Below are 17,175 nucleotides of genomic sequence, written 5' to 3'. Positions count from 1 at the left end.
GCATAATAAAGAAATAAAACATACGAGTCTGTTTAAATATTCATACGTTAAGCGGTAGTTATAGTCGAAAACCGTGCATACTAAATGGCCGTCAAAGGCAAAAGGATACTGAACTAAAAGTACTTTTAGCACATTATGTACATTACACCTTTACAAAGCGATTTAAAATAGTGATCAACACTAAATGATTTGACATTAACACTACAGTTTAAATAGTTTTTTACACTATATAATATTTTTATATAGATAACGGAGTTAGGTAAAATAAAGTATTACTTACAAGTAATTATTTCAACCTTCGTTAAGCATAGAAGCATGCACATACGTTAGTAATTTTGCAAATTACTCACAATTCCTACAGTTTTTTAATTACAGAAATAAAATTTTTTGGTAATTTAACTGTCTAATAATTTACCTATCTCTTGCTTTTACGACGCCATCCATAAACACGTTGTTTATTAGAACCGCCAGAGTTTAAACAGTTGTTCATTAAAAGCAAGGGTATAAGCAAGGTTACGAAAAAAGAAGCCTTTTCTTCATTTAAAAAACAATTTCTTTGTTTTCAGAATAACCAAATTCTATCACCTAAAAAACAAGTGCTTGCTAAAAACTCTAATTACTTGAAAATACCTCTTAATTGAATTATCTAATATTTTACTAAACAGCAGTGTTATACTCAAGACCCATTTGATACTGTGTTTTTCGATTTCTGTCAAAGCTATACCTGATGACAAGTAAGACAATTAGCATTGACGAAACCGCTTAAGATGTCAACATTAAGTTTATATAGGAGCCAACATTTAGCTTAACCACAATAATTTAAAAATCCATTTTGCGTTAAAAATCGTTAGCATGAAACCAATGATGTATTACATACTATATACTTGTAGACCTAACCTTTTCTAGTGAAATTCTAAATATAAACAAACTCTCGACGACTGCGATTTTTAAAACCGTTGATTGGTTTGTTTTATAACTGCGTTGGCGTACGACAATTGACGAATAAACTTTATGCAATCTGGTAATTAACTTAAAGCTTATCGAGACGCCATAAAGCGTGCGACATGGCACAGTAAAACTTATAAATAGAAACCCCAGAAGTACAAGAGGCACACAAAATAAAATTGACTTAACAGTAAAAATTAAAATCTCGCGCGGACCAAATTAGCAACTTCTATTTAAATGATTAGTTAAAATATGTTACAATTCCTAAAATCAATTTTTTACGATTTTATTTTTATTTGAGTAGAATTCTTATTTATATTCGATTTTTGCCGCTTACGTCTGTATGTGCGTGCTTATACCTACTTGAGCTAATCGTACAAATGCGTATCTTTTAACGTGCAACGTTGTGTCTTTGCGTATGTTTTGCCTTCTACATATTTATCATTTCAGCACCTCGGCACTCTTTGCCATCTCGATATAGTGCATAACAGGTTAATACTCGTTTAAAAGTGCGCCGCTGGCGCGCTAAGAGTTCTCATGCCACGACCCTCTTCTATTATTCATGAGAAAAGTAGGGGCGGATGCAACTATCTTTCGGATCAGTCTTTAATCGATCTTTACATGAAAGTTAGGATAGTTGAAAATGTTATTACATTGTGTCGCTTGCGCGGTCAAGCAAGCCGAGGTCAACTCGATGAAATTAACCTATATACAGTTAGGTCACACTTTTACTTTCAAATTTGCAAAAATACAGTCGGTAGAGCTGGTAATAAAAAACAACAATTTTTTCAAATAAAATGTATTTGTATTCAATACTGTTCAACAAAATATTAATAAACAGAAGAATAGTATTTATAATTTAATAATTTTTTTTGTTTTAAATTTAGTTTTAAGTAAGTTGTCGTTTTTGTAATTTTCTTAATAGTTTTTATTATGTGCTGTTGTTTCTTAATATTTAAATATTAATATTGATTTTTGTGTTTCGAATTGTCAACTTTAAAATAATTTGTTTCAAATTTTATTGATTCATAAGCAGAAATTTTTTTGCCGTTTTAACTTAATTTAATTTTTTCTGAAAATTGTTAGAAAAGGACTTTTTAACAATCACTTAAATGTTAACAATTTTTATTTTTTTATTATTCAGATATAAAAATATCATATTAACAAACTTAAAGAGTTTATTGGTTATTTTTTTACAAAAGAAAATATTATGAACTTTTAATATTAAAGTTTCATGTCCGAAAAAATAATTTGCAACATTCAACTAACTTATCAGCACGGGAATAATGTTAAACGAGCAAAAAGGCGTAAATAATATAAAATAATGTAACGTAAAAGTATGCATAGTCAAACGCCTAAACATGAAATATTGGCCCGTGTAATTAATACGACTCGATAACTGCTATTTTAAGAAATGTGTAAAATATTAAATTTTACGTTTATTTAAAAAATGCTGAGTTCAAGGGGGACCGCTTGTTCAACTTCTTGACTTTAATTATAAATCGGCATCTAATACTGCATTACAATGAATACAACTTGTGTCTTTACATATATTATGGCAATGTGAGTGTGCATAAAGTTAAATATTAATAACTCCATTTCCTTCGTCCATTTCTAAAGTTGGGTTCAGCCGTCCACCACCGCCGTTGCGAGTGGGCGCTCTAACCCTGAAAATAAAAAAAATATTTAGTTTTGGAAATTGTTCAATATTAGCGTATTCTACGTTGTCTTATATTAAGGCCTATTGTATACATTATTGGCAATTTTTTAAATGTATTAAATATAGGTCTATATCAACTATTACAGATTTATGATTTTAAGTCAAATACTTAACATATATGAATTATAAAATTAACAGCGTTTGAAAGTGTTGCCGGGCTTTCCTATTTAGACATAGTATCAGAACATACCTGTCGACATAATGATTTCCATTTCTTTTTTGTGGGACTGGTTTGAGGTCGCTTAACGAACTCATCGTTGTTATATTTTCTTGTCGGAAACTTCGCGCCCTTTCAAACTCTTCAACTGTTTAATATAATCATAAAACATTTTTTATCACATACTGTTATCAATAATAAAAAATAAATAGCACAACAATATAAAGAATATATAAATTTATATATTTAAGCCATGCAAATATATAGGTTAAAATAGTAAGGCATCTGAATTTTCAAATTTAACCAGATGAGTACAAAGCAAGTTAGAAAGCTTAGGGTGTTATTTGAAAATTGAAAATATTATGAAGAGTGTTAGTAAACGTACAAACACGAAAATATATCTCACTGGCTCCGTATGAGCTTGTGCGGTGTCCGGTGCTGGTCGGTAACGTTGTCTGGGACGAATATTTCTCCTGTCCGAAAGGGTGCATGCTCATATCAAGGCCGGGGTTCATGTTGTAATCAGAAGACTCGTCTCGTTCGATTTTACCCATGGCGTGAAATACTGGACTGAAGATGGTAAGAAGGATAAAAAATCCAGATGCAATCTATTGATATAACAAAAACAAAAAAATTAAAACGCAAATCTTTATATGCACTTCACTACAGTGCACAAGTTTAAGCTGAATAAGTGTTAATATTTTGCTATGTTTTAAGTTCCAAATTTTTTTTAAAGTTAAACTGTTTAGTTTACCATAAACATTCCAGTAGTTGGATCTTGCCAATCCTGCTTTTCAAGTTCTACAAGACCATAAGAAATCATTACTACCCATGCTGTCGACAACAACAGGAGTCCGATTGATGTAATTAAAGAACTGATAGCGTAACTTGAGTATTTCTGTAAGAGTATAAGCAATATTAAGTGTTAGTAATTTGTAGAACTTATCATATCTACGGAAATAAATATTAAGAAAAGGCCATTTTGATTAGAAAATATTTTGTAAGATATCAAGTAGGCCTTACCTGAGTTGATGATATATGGCGCTCTGGTTTACAACATGCGACCAAGGAGCTAATAAAGAAGGCAATAAGAAGTACGGCATTGAATATAAGTGCCAGTGCCATGTCGTACTCATTATCTTCACAACGGCCGCTGTTTGGTGGGGTCTTTAAAATATTCCATTCTGTCAATATTATAGCCTCAACTGCTACAAATGAGCATACAGCTACAGACAACCAACCGCATCTGTTATGAAAATATGAATAATTTTAGTAAGATTTAAATATAGGGCTACATAAAGCTTTGTTGTGAAAGATATATATTAATGTACCAGATCTTTTTTAGATTTTCTAAAATGTAATTTCATTATTTTATTATGACAAATACGAAATTTAAAGTGTTTATTCAACGATATTCGTAAAAGTTTGTCTATAAATAACTTGGTATTTTACTAAATTGGGTGTAATCGTCTGTTAAAATAGATGGTAGTTTAGTAGTTTCAAAATTAACACGGTACAAAATCGTAGCAAAATACACTGTTTTTATTGATTAAAACATAAATTTAAAATCCTATATTCGTGAGATTTTGAAACAAAATTTATTTTGTGTTTTGCTTTTGGCGTTGGCAAAACAATAGGCGAAATTTAAGTCTTTAAACTTATGTGCAATCAACCGTGAGATTTGTGGTCACCTGACGATTTTTCGACAAGGCAATTTTGCCTAGCGTTCAGTAACGCTTCGGTTACCACTGAATTTCCCTTAAAACATTTAAGTATAGAGCTATAGGGTTAGTATTTGGGTTTAAAGATTTTCGTTACACTTATTTTTGTATGCAAGATCACCTCATTTAACAAACAAGCGACAACCTTTAAAAAATCGTGGTTAAGCACATTGTGTTGCTGTTTACTGAAAATTTAGTTACCTTATTTCATCCAGAAATGACATCTTCCACTTTCTTGTGATCCCTACCAGCAGAGGCGCTAGTGTAAACGTCCACGCCACCCCCATGCCCACTCTTCTCAATATACAATTAATAAAAGATGGCTTCACGACATAAGTTATTGAAAATGCGAAAAGTAAAAAAATTCCAAGCAGGAGAAAATAAAGCAGGGTTGAATATCTGTTCTTTTCGTGTCTAAAAACAACACTAAGGTTTAGCTTTTTTTTTAATTTTAAGTTGGTCGATAAAGTAACGATAAATTGGGGTAAATTACAGTAAATTCTCGTGACTGTTAGGTATTGCCCAATTTCCTATGCGTCAGTAACCATTTTTGGCCCAAAGCGGTTATTTGTCTTTATTCACAACTTGCTGTGATGTCATTTTATATAAGTATTCGTTTTATGTAAATTTATTGGGGATTTTAGAAGGCGTTTTTAAATCAATTTTCGTATAAAGCCCATTTAAAAACACCATACAATTTACATCTATCATTTAAAAGAAACTAAACTGTATTTACCAGCAAGTGAACAGTACATATTTAATAAACCAGATTAACAATTCTTTTTTTAAAACATTTGGCATATGGAAATAATTGTTCTACTTTTAAACAGCCAGTTAATGTCGTTGTTAGTGTAATGAAATATTTCTAATCACGGGTGCTTATAATCGCATTACCAGCACTATAAACATTTGTGTTTTCCCACTATAGGAAATTACAACTAAAATTCCTGCGTCGTTTATTAATGAATGTGTGTTTACATATTTACGGTGTAAACACTTTTAAATTTAATTAGTGGATTATCGTTGTTAGCGATTACCTCTAATTATTACGTTTTTTTTATTTGAGTTTTTTTACTTTAACATTTACGCAAAATTTATAAGAAATTAATTTATTTTCTATTTTTTTTATGGTAAAACCAAATTTCAAATTTACATTTTTGTTTACAATCTACTACATAATTTTTTTTGTAGCTTATCGTGTATTAAATATAAGCTGGACGCGTTTATTCTAACAAATTAATTAATAAATCATTTAAATATAGCCTTATGGTTACAGTATCAGTAGTGAAAATTCTACTTAATTTCGCGGTAATAAATTAATGCAGCGTTAATACAAGAAGGCGTTAATTATTTCATACTTTAAATTAAACCATTAACACGAAAATGTGCGGCCAGCTGAGTTTAATCAAAAATTTAAATTAGGTCTAACTTGAAATGAAATGCCCAAAGGTTTGGATTTTAAAATACGTAAAGTTATACTAAATTCTCCTTTAAAATTTAATTCTCTTTTATTCTCAATAACTTTTTTTTCTAACCTTGTCTAAGAATTTGATAGGCAAAAAGGAAGTTTCGAAAATCTTAAATCTTGCAATATATATCACTTTAAAATTATAATATTATTCACTTATTTACAAGCCGTCAATTACTTGTAATGAAACATTTTTATGATTCTAACTGTGAATATAAAGCCACCCTGTCGAGAATTATTATGGCATAATTGACCACCCGTCGGTAGCAGTAAACTAATAACCAAACAACCATAAAACTTCCAGGCACCCGGAAACTGACATTTTTGGGACAATTACATAAAAATACAATTTTAAAATAAAGTTTTAGATTTATATAAATAAAAAAATTGACTCGGTTAAGGCTACGTTACATAGGTATAGAGCACGTGCTCAAATTACGATTAATCGACAAGAAATGAATTATTAAAGTCGAAATGTTGGTGTTCTTTTAATGTTATTAAGCAGGCTGTCGTTACATATTTCAAAAATGTCATGGCATATTGTTTATAAAACATTAATGACAGTAAAAAAACATAATATAGGTTTATTAATACACTTTATAAATTAACATTAACTTCAACTTACCTAATGTATCTTCGTATATTTGCGGAAAATACAATGGTGAAAATGAGGGTTAATAATAACCCAAGTCCAGCTAAACCGGTTAATATTATTCCCCATAGAAGGGTGATATCACAAAATCTCGTAAAATCCTCCGCCACGCTCGAGCTACATCCTCTTACTGTTGCTGTTGTTGTTGTTGTTATATTAGGAGTAATTGTTGTTGAACTGTTATCCATTTTATTAAAAAGTTATGTTGCCTCTACAAAAAATTTAGTTTCTTAGAAAATCGTTAGTTTTTTCGATAATAAATACTATGTATTTTGCTGCGATATTTTGCTAGATTTCGTTACTTCGTAATTCCTAAAATTCTTGCTTTTATATTTTCTGAAATGACCTGTACGAAATTGTTTTATAGATAACGACACAAAAACATCGTAATGCACTCTATGTTTCTTTTATACGGGACCGACAAATGGTGTTTATTTTATGTCCTACGGCTAATAACACAAGTCGTATGTAGCAGTGTACACGCTTGACTGGCCGTTTTAACTTCTCGTACAAAAGAAAGCGCTACACTTTTTTTCTTTTTGGCGCTCGTTGGTTAGATTTCGGGTTGTTATTTTTTGACGCAGTGTTTATCTAACTAACACAAACAACAGCTTGGGTCTGAATAATTATAATTAAATACAGATAATTAAAAAAAGGAACCTGATATAATGATAAGGGCAAATGCATGGGTTTTGTTTTCATCGTTCTTGTTATTCGGGGTGTTCGTTATCTGTCAAATGTCACAAAACGAAAAAACGCAAGTTAGGTCAACAATTTCTCAATAAACTTTAAGGTTTAATTAACAAGTATTAAGGTGTACCTGTTGCTTAAAGTGCACTCAATAAAAGTATTTAAAAGATTCTCTTTAAAAAAATGTTAATATTTCAAAAAAAAAAATTTTAATATTTTAAAACTAAAAAAAAACTTTTGTGTAAATTTGCTTTTGACCTTTTTATTGGTTTTAACTTGCTTTTAATTAGTTTATTATTAAACATATCGTTTTATTCAATTTTTTTAAATAACTTACTTCTTCCTTATAATAAGTTTTTCCTCCTCACTCAGTCACGGTTTATTGCTTTTAGAGACAGGGTCATCGGTTTTGGTTCACTGCTTAGTCATCACTTTACTTGATTTGTAGACGAAACAAAGAATTCGCGATTCAACTCTAACCCAACAATTTGCTATTTTGTTCGTTCTGTAAAAACAGGTTAGTAACTTATTATTAGATTGGTTATTTACTGAGTGTACCTGTTGTTAATTATATTTCTGGTAATCTAAGAGAAAGTAGAAACCAGTTTAGACGGAAACGGGTAAGGCCATTTTTTGTTTATTGACTTAATGCTAAATAAAGCAATTTTTTTACTTAATTTAGTGACAAAGGTTTCGCTGTTTTTACCATATTTAGGTGTTTGATGGGTCTATAAGGCTAAAATAGTCAAGTAAATATATGTGTTGCACCTTTTCAACAGTGAATAGATGTTATTATCTATCTGTCTGTGGGTTTACCAATTTCTGATTAATAATTAACTATTTTGTCTATCTTTTGCCCAATTTTTTTTTATTAGTTTTTTATCTATGTTACTACCTCAATTATTTTTTAGGCATCAAAAGGAGTTATAATATATATTATTAAAACAAAGTGTGTATGTATCATAAATAAGATCAAATTTTAATAAGAAAAAAAAGCAAAACCTATTTTATTCCAATACATAAGACAATAAATGTTTAACTATACAGTTTTAAAAAAATGCATGACCATGGCATACACCATAACTTTGTGATGTAGAGTATCAAGTATATCATGATAATAGTATCTGGTAAAAGTCATACTATAAATAAAAGGTGATTAGACTAACATAAGCCGTATTTATCGAGTATCCTAATATAAATTGTTTGTTTGGCTTTAACCTCTAACCAGATGCTAAAACAAAATTAAAATAAAACTATTGTGTATCTGCAGTAAAATTAACATATTTCAAATATAGCGATATAATAGTAATTATTTATTTTTGAGACAACAAAAATAAAAGAGTGAAAATCCTTTTAAACTGCTGCAAATTACTTTTGACAAAATATTTTTTTAGAAAGCAATTTTTAGTTCATATTGCATACCATCCATTACCATACTTCCTGTTGTAACATACGTATTATTTTTTTTAAATAATTGTGTAAAGTGACAAAACAATTTGAAATGTCATAGGAAACTAAATTTAACTGTTAAAAATAATGGAACTAGGTATATACAGTACATGTTGTCATAAGGATGAGGTAACATAACGCTACAAGCAGTCAAAAGCCTTTTTTTATTAATACAAGTGTAGCTATAACACTTAAAAAAATTATAAGATTATATACAAGATTATCTCAAGTCTATTTATTGTTTTTTGATTTTAAATTTTACAGGCTTAAACTAAATTAATGTTGTTTGGTATGTTAATATTCCTGTAGATTACTTCATTTTAAGTATATACAATCTGTTAATGGGGTTTATTATTGTAAGCTGAAAGATTTATTAAAGTTGCAATAACAAAACAAGCACTTTGTTATAATAATGTTCAATTAGTTGTGTATACACTGTTTTACTACCCTGTAAAAGGTGCATATCACAGTGGTTAAGAATTTATATTGAAGTTCTAAACCTTATAACAACCAAACTAATAATTTTAGATTGCCCTGGTGGCTAGGCCTTAAAGAAATGTCTAGCAGTGCCAAGAAAATTTTACAAACTGAATTAAAAAAACTGCAAGAGCAACCTGTCGAAGGTTTTACTATTGGACTTGTTGACGACTCGGATATATTTCAATGGAAAGTGGGATTATACGGCCCACCTGACACTTTATATGCTGGTGGATACTTTAGGGTGAATTTTCTAACATTTGTTTACTTGAACATAGTTGAAAATGTTATTACTAGTTTATTGCATTATTTACATTGCAATAACGAATGGTTACAACAAAACAGTCAAATAATATTTATTTTTAGATACTAAGAACCACCCTTCTATGTATCATGTTTTAAAAATGGTTTAATTTTAGAGATTCTTATATTTATATTGCATGATTATAAACTTAAATTTATATTTTAGGCGATTATTAAATTTCCCCATGACTTTCCCTACTCACCTCCTACATTTCGATTCATAACGAAAATGTTTCACTCCAATATCTATGAGGTAATATATGTTTTACTTTCTAGAGCAAGTAATCGTTAAGTTTATTTAATTGGGTGTTAGCACCATACATACTTCAGATGAGATGTGGTTCAAATGATTTATTGATAGAATTGCTTATATGCCAATAAAATCAAACAAAAGTGGACTATTTATGCTTGATCAATAGTTACCAAGAAAAAGACATCATTAAATTTTTTATGACATTTTTAAACTTAACATATGTATTTTATAAATAGCATTAAATTTTTGTGTTTAAAAATTAACTGTAGAATGGTGAAGTGTGTATATCCATTCTCCATTCCCCGATAAATGATCCACAAAGCGGAGAATTGCCCTCAGAAAGGTGGAATCCAACACAGAGTGTTCGGTAACTAATTCACACAAGTGTTTTATTTGAATGTGTTAACAGTATTACAGTTTGGTTTTGTGTATTTTGTGGTCAATAAGCAAATGTCACTTAATCTAGAAATCTTGTTTATTGTAAATATACAAAATTAGGTGAGGTTACATTAATATCAGAATTATTTTGAATCTGTTTCTTTGGAAAGGCCTAATTTAAGGATACCCAATTGCTGACGAGCCCATTATAAACCCATTTCTTACAATATAATTTAAAGCACCATCCTGTTGAGCGTAATATCATTGTTAAACGAGCCCAACACATACTCACCAGCAAATGTAGATGCGTCGGTCATGTACAGAAAGTGGAAAGAAACAAAAGGGAAGGATAAAGAATATGAAGAAATCATCAAGCAAGTTTATATTCTATGCTATATTTTACATTAAAATAGTGTTAAATATTACAGAAAATGGTTTTGCTTGTACCATAAAGGTAACTACCTCTTTGAGTTAACCATATGAAAAATTTGATTTGTCAATAGGAAGCAAGTTGCTGAGTCGCGCAAAGATGCAGAGCGAGACGGAGTCGTCGTGCCAACCACCGTGTTGGAGTACTGTATAAAAACCCGACTGCCCAGCAAAGACTCTAATGCCTCGAACGATATTACGGACATTTTTTTTGATGATGATGACGATTATGGTCTAAACGATGATTATGAATGTGATGAGGAAGACGAGGAGGACTACCCGGATGACAACGACAGCGGGACACAGTTTTGAAATCCTTTTTTTGCTACCAATTTCAAGTCATATACACAAGATCTTACAGAATATTTTTATTGGGTTTTTAGTTTAAATTTAAACCATGCAAATATTTACATGTTTTTCTGTCAAAATATGGATTTATTTTCACATCAGAGTCTGCATAACTTTATTTTTCCATAACAATTTGAAACCCCCTCAAATGCAATTGCATTTCTGTTATTTCCATAGACCAGAGGAGTGTTATCGCTATACACCAAAGTTATATTAAAACACTAAGCAAGGCAGCACATTAAGTAGGTGTAAGTGGATCTGAACACAAGTTATAACCAGTTGGTAAGTATCTTTTCGAGCATATGTGTATTGTGTACTAACAGTAAGTAAGAGGTCTACTGTATAACTCTTTTATTACTCGTTTTTTTTCTCTTTTGATTTATTTGTATCGTTTAATCTAACGGAATGTTTACCGAATTATTATATATTGTCAGACGGACCTGATGTTTAAAATGTTTTTTTTTGTGTTTTGGTCCTTAAATTGTTGATATTGAACTTTCTTGGAGTTGCGATTGATTTTTTCTCTTTTTTTTACTTTGTACTGAGTATTTCTACACAGGTTTTCTATGTTTAAATACATTTTAAATAGAGCATATACACTTAAAACTTAAATATTTAAAAAAATTTCATACTTAAAATTTTTATAAATTCGTTTTTTTAATTATTTTAATTTGCTTAGAATAAATTGTTTGTTTTGCTTAAGGTAAGTTTAAGCCTTCTGTACAATCGCAGCCCTTTTTCTAACAAAATATGTTCTGTTGAACTTTTCATGCAATATTGTTCAAATATAATCTGAAGTTTTATTTTGTAGTATTATAATGCGACGACAGCAACAATGTAACAGAAATTGGAACAAACAATTTAAAGTTTTTTTATTGGCACAAAAACAAGTTCGCCCAATTGGTAGTAGGCAAATTATTTAAATACTAATTGTAGCATTTTGTTATCCTATATTAATAAAGTATTATTATACTAAAGCATACTGTTGATACAAAAGGTCTCTTATAGCGTAATAGTCCTCATTTAAACAACCTTCCATGTCAATTAAACCTTGCTGATTTCTTCGAATTGCAACAGTGTTCTTGCAAACTAATACTCCGCCAATAAATTCAGCTTGAATTCCTTCTTTTACCAGCACTTGCTTGAAATCTGATAACCGCACTTCGTTTATAAAGCTTATTTCATGAACTGGGGTTTCTTCAGCGTTTACAGGCTCCAAGGATGGGATTGCATGTTTGTAGTCAATATCATCTAGATTAATGTCCAGCTTTAAAGGTGGTTTTTGGTCAGTTGCTTCATTATCAACTTCCATTTTTATATCTTGTACATTTTCTTTTTTAATGTCACCGTTTTCACTCGAAAGAACCTGTGCAGTGTCACGAACTGTTTCACTGTAATCAACTTTTGCACATAACCAACACAAGTCTGCATTTTTGGCAGAAGAAAACCTGAGACTTCCCATTAAAGAGTCTTTCAGCTTGACCTGGTATATGTGGCGCTCTTTTGTGGTGTCAACTACTTCATTTACCGCAGGGTTAAAAACCTTGACTGCATTTTTAGTGTTGTTGGTGGTCATTGTGTTAAGAATAGATTCTCGAAATGCATAAGTATCTTTAGGTTCTCCTCTAATTAAAATCACTTCCATTGGCTTAATTTGTTGGACAATTTTCAACATGGATTCACCATCTGAGCGACCCTCAAAGTCTATGAAAGATACACTGCATTTAACTTCAATGTTAACTTGTTCCTTGACACACTTAGTTGGAGTTTCTTCAACCGGTTCTTTTTCTTGTTCGGTTTCCATTTCTTCGACTACAGATTTTTCTTTTTTGTTCTTGTTCATTAGATCGTCTTCCATTTGAATAATATCCCCAATGCGATAATCCTCTGGATTGATAAACTCTCCGTATTCATCCCATTTTATTCTTGTTTCAACAAATGGGAACATGGGAAAAGTTTTCTTGGCTTGCTTAAAAAAACTACCGCTCTTTTTTGGAGCTTCACTTTGTACCAAGAAGTCATGTTGAACTTTGCCTGGCTCAATATTTTCCTCGTTTTCACTTTCATCGCTGGACTCAGTCTCCAACTTTTTTTCCTCCAGTTTTCTTGCTGCTTTTGCACGCTCATATTGATCCAGTTCTTCCCCAATAATTGGAACTCTTTTGCGAATTTCCAAGTTTAAAGATGAAATTGTAGGATCATCAATAAGTTGCCTTGCCAATGTTCCTTTAGCTGTTCGACTTGTCAAAATAACTGCATTCTTTGGCTCTGAACACCATCTTGTGAACAACTGCCGGGAGAAACCACATTCCAAACTTGCTGTACTGGCAAGTACACATTTTGGAGAAGGAACCTGGGCTAAATCTCCAAGGTTGTGACAAAGCTTTAAATGTTTAAATTGAAAAGGATTGTTTCTTTGATCAGCAAAAGAATTTATGATTTTGTCACTCATCCATTCTACCATGGACTTTGCAAATTCGACAACATTGTATGTGACATTGTTAATCATTGCGAGTGAGTAGGCACAGAGTCCTGATCGGGAATCTCTCCACAGTTGGTCCAACAAAATAGCAAGTTCTAATACCCTTCCAGCTGTATCTACTGCAATTAACACATTGCCATCAGATCGCATAGTTTCTATGATTTTGGTTAATAACTGCTCATCTCTAAGTTTTCTTCTGGATTGTATATAAGTTGCATTATATGCATCGGTGATAAGTAGTTGAGGTAATCGTCCACTCATTAACATATCACCGGTTTCAACAAGAGAACAACCGTTAAGATGTCGTTCTCTTTTGTGGTTGTAATCGACAGCATAAATGATTTCACCTTCTTCATCATCTTTTACTATTCTCCAAGCTGTGCCTCCAATCATGTGACCTGCATGCACAGGAGTTATCGATATTCCTTCTCCTTTATATTTCAAATTAACAGTTTGATTATGTTTGATTTGAATTATTTTTTCGAATGCAATGTCCACATCGTCTAGAGTGAATTCATTAAATTCTTCTGTGTTATGTCGGGACTGAAAAAAATCATACAAAAACATTTGGCCCATTTTGTAAACCGGTACAGTGGAATATATTGGACAGTTGAGGCCTAGTTTTCCAACTAAATAAGGCAAACATCCGATGTGCTGAACATCTGGAAAGGTCAATAGCACAGCATCTATTTGGCTTATGTGTTTACGAATGTTCTCTATAACAGTTTTATCCAAGGATTCACTCCATCCACAGTCAAGTAAAAACGTAAAGTCGTCTACTTGCAACATGTAACTGTTAGGGCCATCATTTAATGCACCCGAAAGAGGAGTGAATTTAATAATTGAAGTCATGTCCGAATAGCATTTAATTAAGCTTTAATATATGCCTTGTTTGATGCCAGTTCACTTTAAAAACAGTCATAGGTATAAATATGTTTACATAACACACGGTTTTATGCGGTTGCCAGAAGATTCGGCCTGCAAAAAACGACGGAGAGTCGGCAACGAAATTTCCGCGTATAATTTCAGCGTAAGACCTATACTTAAAAGAGGTAACCAGACACTTCGGCCAAAATTTTTTTTTCAAAACAGCGGGGATTTTGCATTTTAATTACCGCGAAAAATATTATTTTCGCGTAGTTATATACAGTTTTTAAGACAGTATTTGAAACAAAATAAGCAGTAAATTAATATTTTTTTTTAATAATAATGTGCAAGAACATGTTATCTTTCTTTTGGCGTGTCAATTTTTTTATTTTACAAACTAAAACCTATAAAAAACTAATTTGAAAGAGCGCGCTTTTAGGTGACAGAGGACAATGCATAATGATATCTCGTATTTTGCCAAATAGTGCCGCCTTTCCAAACAATATTTGAAGAAAATAGAGCGTTAATTTTTCATTTTTTACACTAAGGATTATGCATAAATATGTTATCTTTCTTTTCCCGTGTCAATTTTTTAATTTTACAAACTAAAACCTATAAAAAACTAATTTTGAAAGCGCGCGCTTTTAGGTGACACAAGACGATGGCATTATGATATCACGTATTTTGCGAAATAAGGGCCGTCTTTCTAAACGATATTTGAAGAAAATAGATCAATAATTAATCATTTTTTATACTGAGGAATGTGCATAAATATGTTATTAGTTATTGTCCGTGATAATGTATATAAAATTATAAACTAAAACACAAAGAATGAAACGTTTAAAGAGTTGCCAGAAGATTTGTCCTGCAAAAAAACGGCGGGGAGTCGGCGATGAAATTCCCGTGTATATAGTCAGCGCAAGACCATATTTTACCGATATTCAAAATGAAATTTTGCATAAAGTACAGTATATATAAAAGTTTTTATTAGTTGTTACCTTAATGACATATGTTAGTTTTTAAAATATTATTTTTTTTAAATTTTTGTTTTTTTTACCAAATTTTATTTAAAATATCGGTAAAATATGTTCTTGCGTTAAAGGTATGCGCGGGCTTAACGCTGCAGGCTCCTCGCAGTTTAATGAAAAATTTCGCAGGCCGAAAGCGATTAGTCGTAAAATTTTGCAGGCCAAAAGCACCCGTCTTTAATTCGTTTTAAAAAAAGGTTTTTGAAACAAAAATTTAAAAAAAAAATAATATTCTAAAAACTAACATATGTCATTAAGGTAACAACTAATAAAAACTTTTATATATACTGTACTTTATGCAAAATTTTATTTTGAATATCGGTAAAATATGGTCTTGCGATGACTATATACACGGGAATTTCATCGCCGACTCCCCGCCGTTTTTTTGCGGGACAAATCTTCTGGCAACTCTTTAAACATTTTATTCTTTGTGTTTTAGTATATAAATTTATATACATTAACACGGGCAATAACTAATAACATATTTATGCACATTCCTCAGTGTAAAAAATGATTAATTCATGATCTATTTTCTTCAAATATCGTCTAGAAAGACGGCCCCCATTTCGCAAAATACGTGATATCATAATGCATCGTCTTGTGTCACCTAAAAGCGCGCGCTTTCAAAATTAGTTTTTTATAGGTTTTAGTTTGTAAAATTAAAAAATTGACACGGGAAAAGAAAGATAACATGTTCTTGCACATTATTATTAAAAAAAATTATTAATTTACTGTTTATTTTGTTTCAAATACTGTCTAAAAAACTGTATATAACTACGCGAAAATAAAATTTCTCGCGGTAATTAAAATGCAAAATCCCCGCTGTTTTAAAAAAATATTTTTGGCCGAAGTGTCCGGGGGCCGAAGTGTCTGGCATTCCTTAAAATATATATGTTAGTTTCATTTTCCGTTTCCCTCATTTTCCGTTCCTTTATTTTTTGATTCCTTCATTTTCCGATTCTTTATTTTCCGGTTCATTCATTTTCCGTTCTTTTGTTTTCCGGTTCCTTTATTTTCCGTTCCTTCATTTTCCGTTACCTTCATTTCCGTTCCTTCATTTTCCGACTTTCGTTCGTTTAATTTCCATTCTCTCATTTTCAGGCCCACAATAACTAAACAAAAAATGAAAAGATTGGAATAGAAGGGACGGAAAAATAAAGAGACTAGAAAATAAAGGAACACAAAAATTGAAGAATGATCTCGATTACAGGCTTTACTTTTTTGGCAAGTTGGCCATCTAGTGTTTGTTATATATGTTTGCCCTTGACCGCCCTTGTTCGCCCTTGCATTCATGTGTGAATGTCGTAGCAAGAACAGGGCGTGTTTTTTTAAATGAACTCAGTTATTTGCTAAAATATAAATATTTGAACAAACTTTAGCCTTGTTATAAAAAGAATGACCTAGTAGTAACTGGATTATGTAGGCCCGGGCTATTTTAATTGATCTGGCCGGGTTTACTTTTAAAGTTCAAAAGGTACAATTGTTAGATTGTATTCTTTTAATTTTTGTTCAAAGTCTTCGTTAAAAAAGTACAATACGTGTTGATTGTGACAAAGTATGCTGTTGCGTTTCAATATTTAACTATTACTATAAAGACAAACTAATTATTTTTTATTTATTTTGTTTTTTATATTCCCTTTTTTGTTTTTTTTAACATTTAAAGATTGATGTTAATTTTTAAAATTTTAGTTAACTGTATATCATAAAATAAATAACTTGAATGGGTGAAAAATTTAATTTTTGTTTGTTTATGATATTAAATCTTTAGGATAAATGTTAAATGCTTTCAAATTTTAATAAAATATATA

General features: G+C 30.9%; 3 protein-coding genes across 4 annotated transcripts; 1 reads left to right on the top strand and 2 right to left on the bottom strand.

Moving 5' to 3' along the window:
- Window positions 1–2,105: 2,105 nt before the first annotated feature.
- On the bottom strand, window positions 2,106–7,017 carry LOC145755097 (G-protein coupled receptor family C group 5 member B-like). Its single transcript, XM_082571300.1, has 7 exons — window positions 6,637–7,017; window positions 4,745–4,957; window positions 3,846–4,068; window positions 3,577–3,720; window positions 3,229–3,430; window positions 2,856–2,970; window positions 2,106–2,612 (listed from the first exon to the last, which is right to left on the bottom strand). Exons 1-7 carry the CDS (start codon window positions 6,849–6,851, stop codon window positions 2,525–2,527), a joined length of 1,200 nt encoding a protein of 399 aa, XP_082427426.1. The 5' UTR covers window positions 6,852–7,017; the 3' UTR covers window positions 2,106–2,524.
- A 723-nt stretch (window positions 7,018–7,740) lies between these two features.
- On the top strand, window positions 7,741–11,894 carry LOC145755612 (ubiquitin-conjugating enzyme E2 R2-like). 2 transcript variants are annotated; one of them, XM_082571853.1, is made up of 6 exons: window positions 7,741–7,870; window positions 9,331–9,523; window positions 9,749–9,835; window positions 10,105–10,202; window positions 10,453–10,591; window positions 10,721–11,894. In XM_082571853.1, exons 2-6 carry the CDS (start codon window positions 9,359–9,361, stop codon window positions 10,952–10,954), a joined length of 723 nt encoding a protein of 240 aa, XP_082427979.1. In that variant the 5' UTR covers window positions 7,741–7,870; window positions 9,331–9,358; the 3' UTR covers window positions 10,955–11,894. The 2 variants fall into 2 exon arrangements, with proteins under 2 accessions (XP_082427979.1, XP_082427978.1); XM_082571852.1 differs by having other exon boundaries at window positions 7,742–7,870; window positions 10,453–10,587; window positions 10,717–11,891.
- LOC145755606 (cleavage and polyadenylation specificity factor subunit 2-like) lies at window positions 11,790–14,444 on the bottom strand. The gene has a single exon (XM_082571845.1). It carries the CDS (start codon window positions 14,322–14,324, stop codon window positions 11,958–11,960), a length of 2,367 nt encoding a protein of 788 aa, XP_082427971.1. The 5' UTR covers window positions 14,325–14,444; the 3' UTR covers window positions 11,790–11,957.
- Window positions 14,445–17,175: the final 2,731 nt, after the last annotated feature.

This window comes from Corella eumyota, chromosome 6, assembly GCF_963082875.1.
Source record: "Corella eumyota chromosome 6, kaCorEumy4.1, whole genome shotgun sequence".
NCBI lineage: Eukaryota > Metazoa > Chordata > Ascidiacea > Phlebobranchia > Corellidae > Corella > Corella eumyota.
This window is presented reverse-complemented; position numbering and strand designations above follow the sequence as displayed.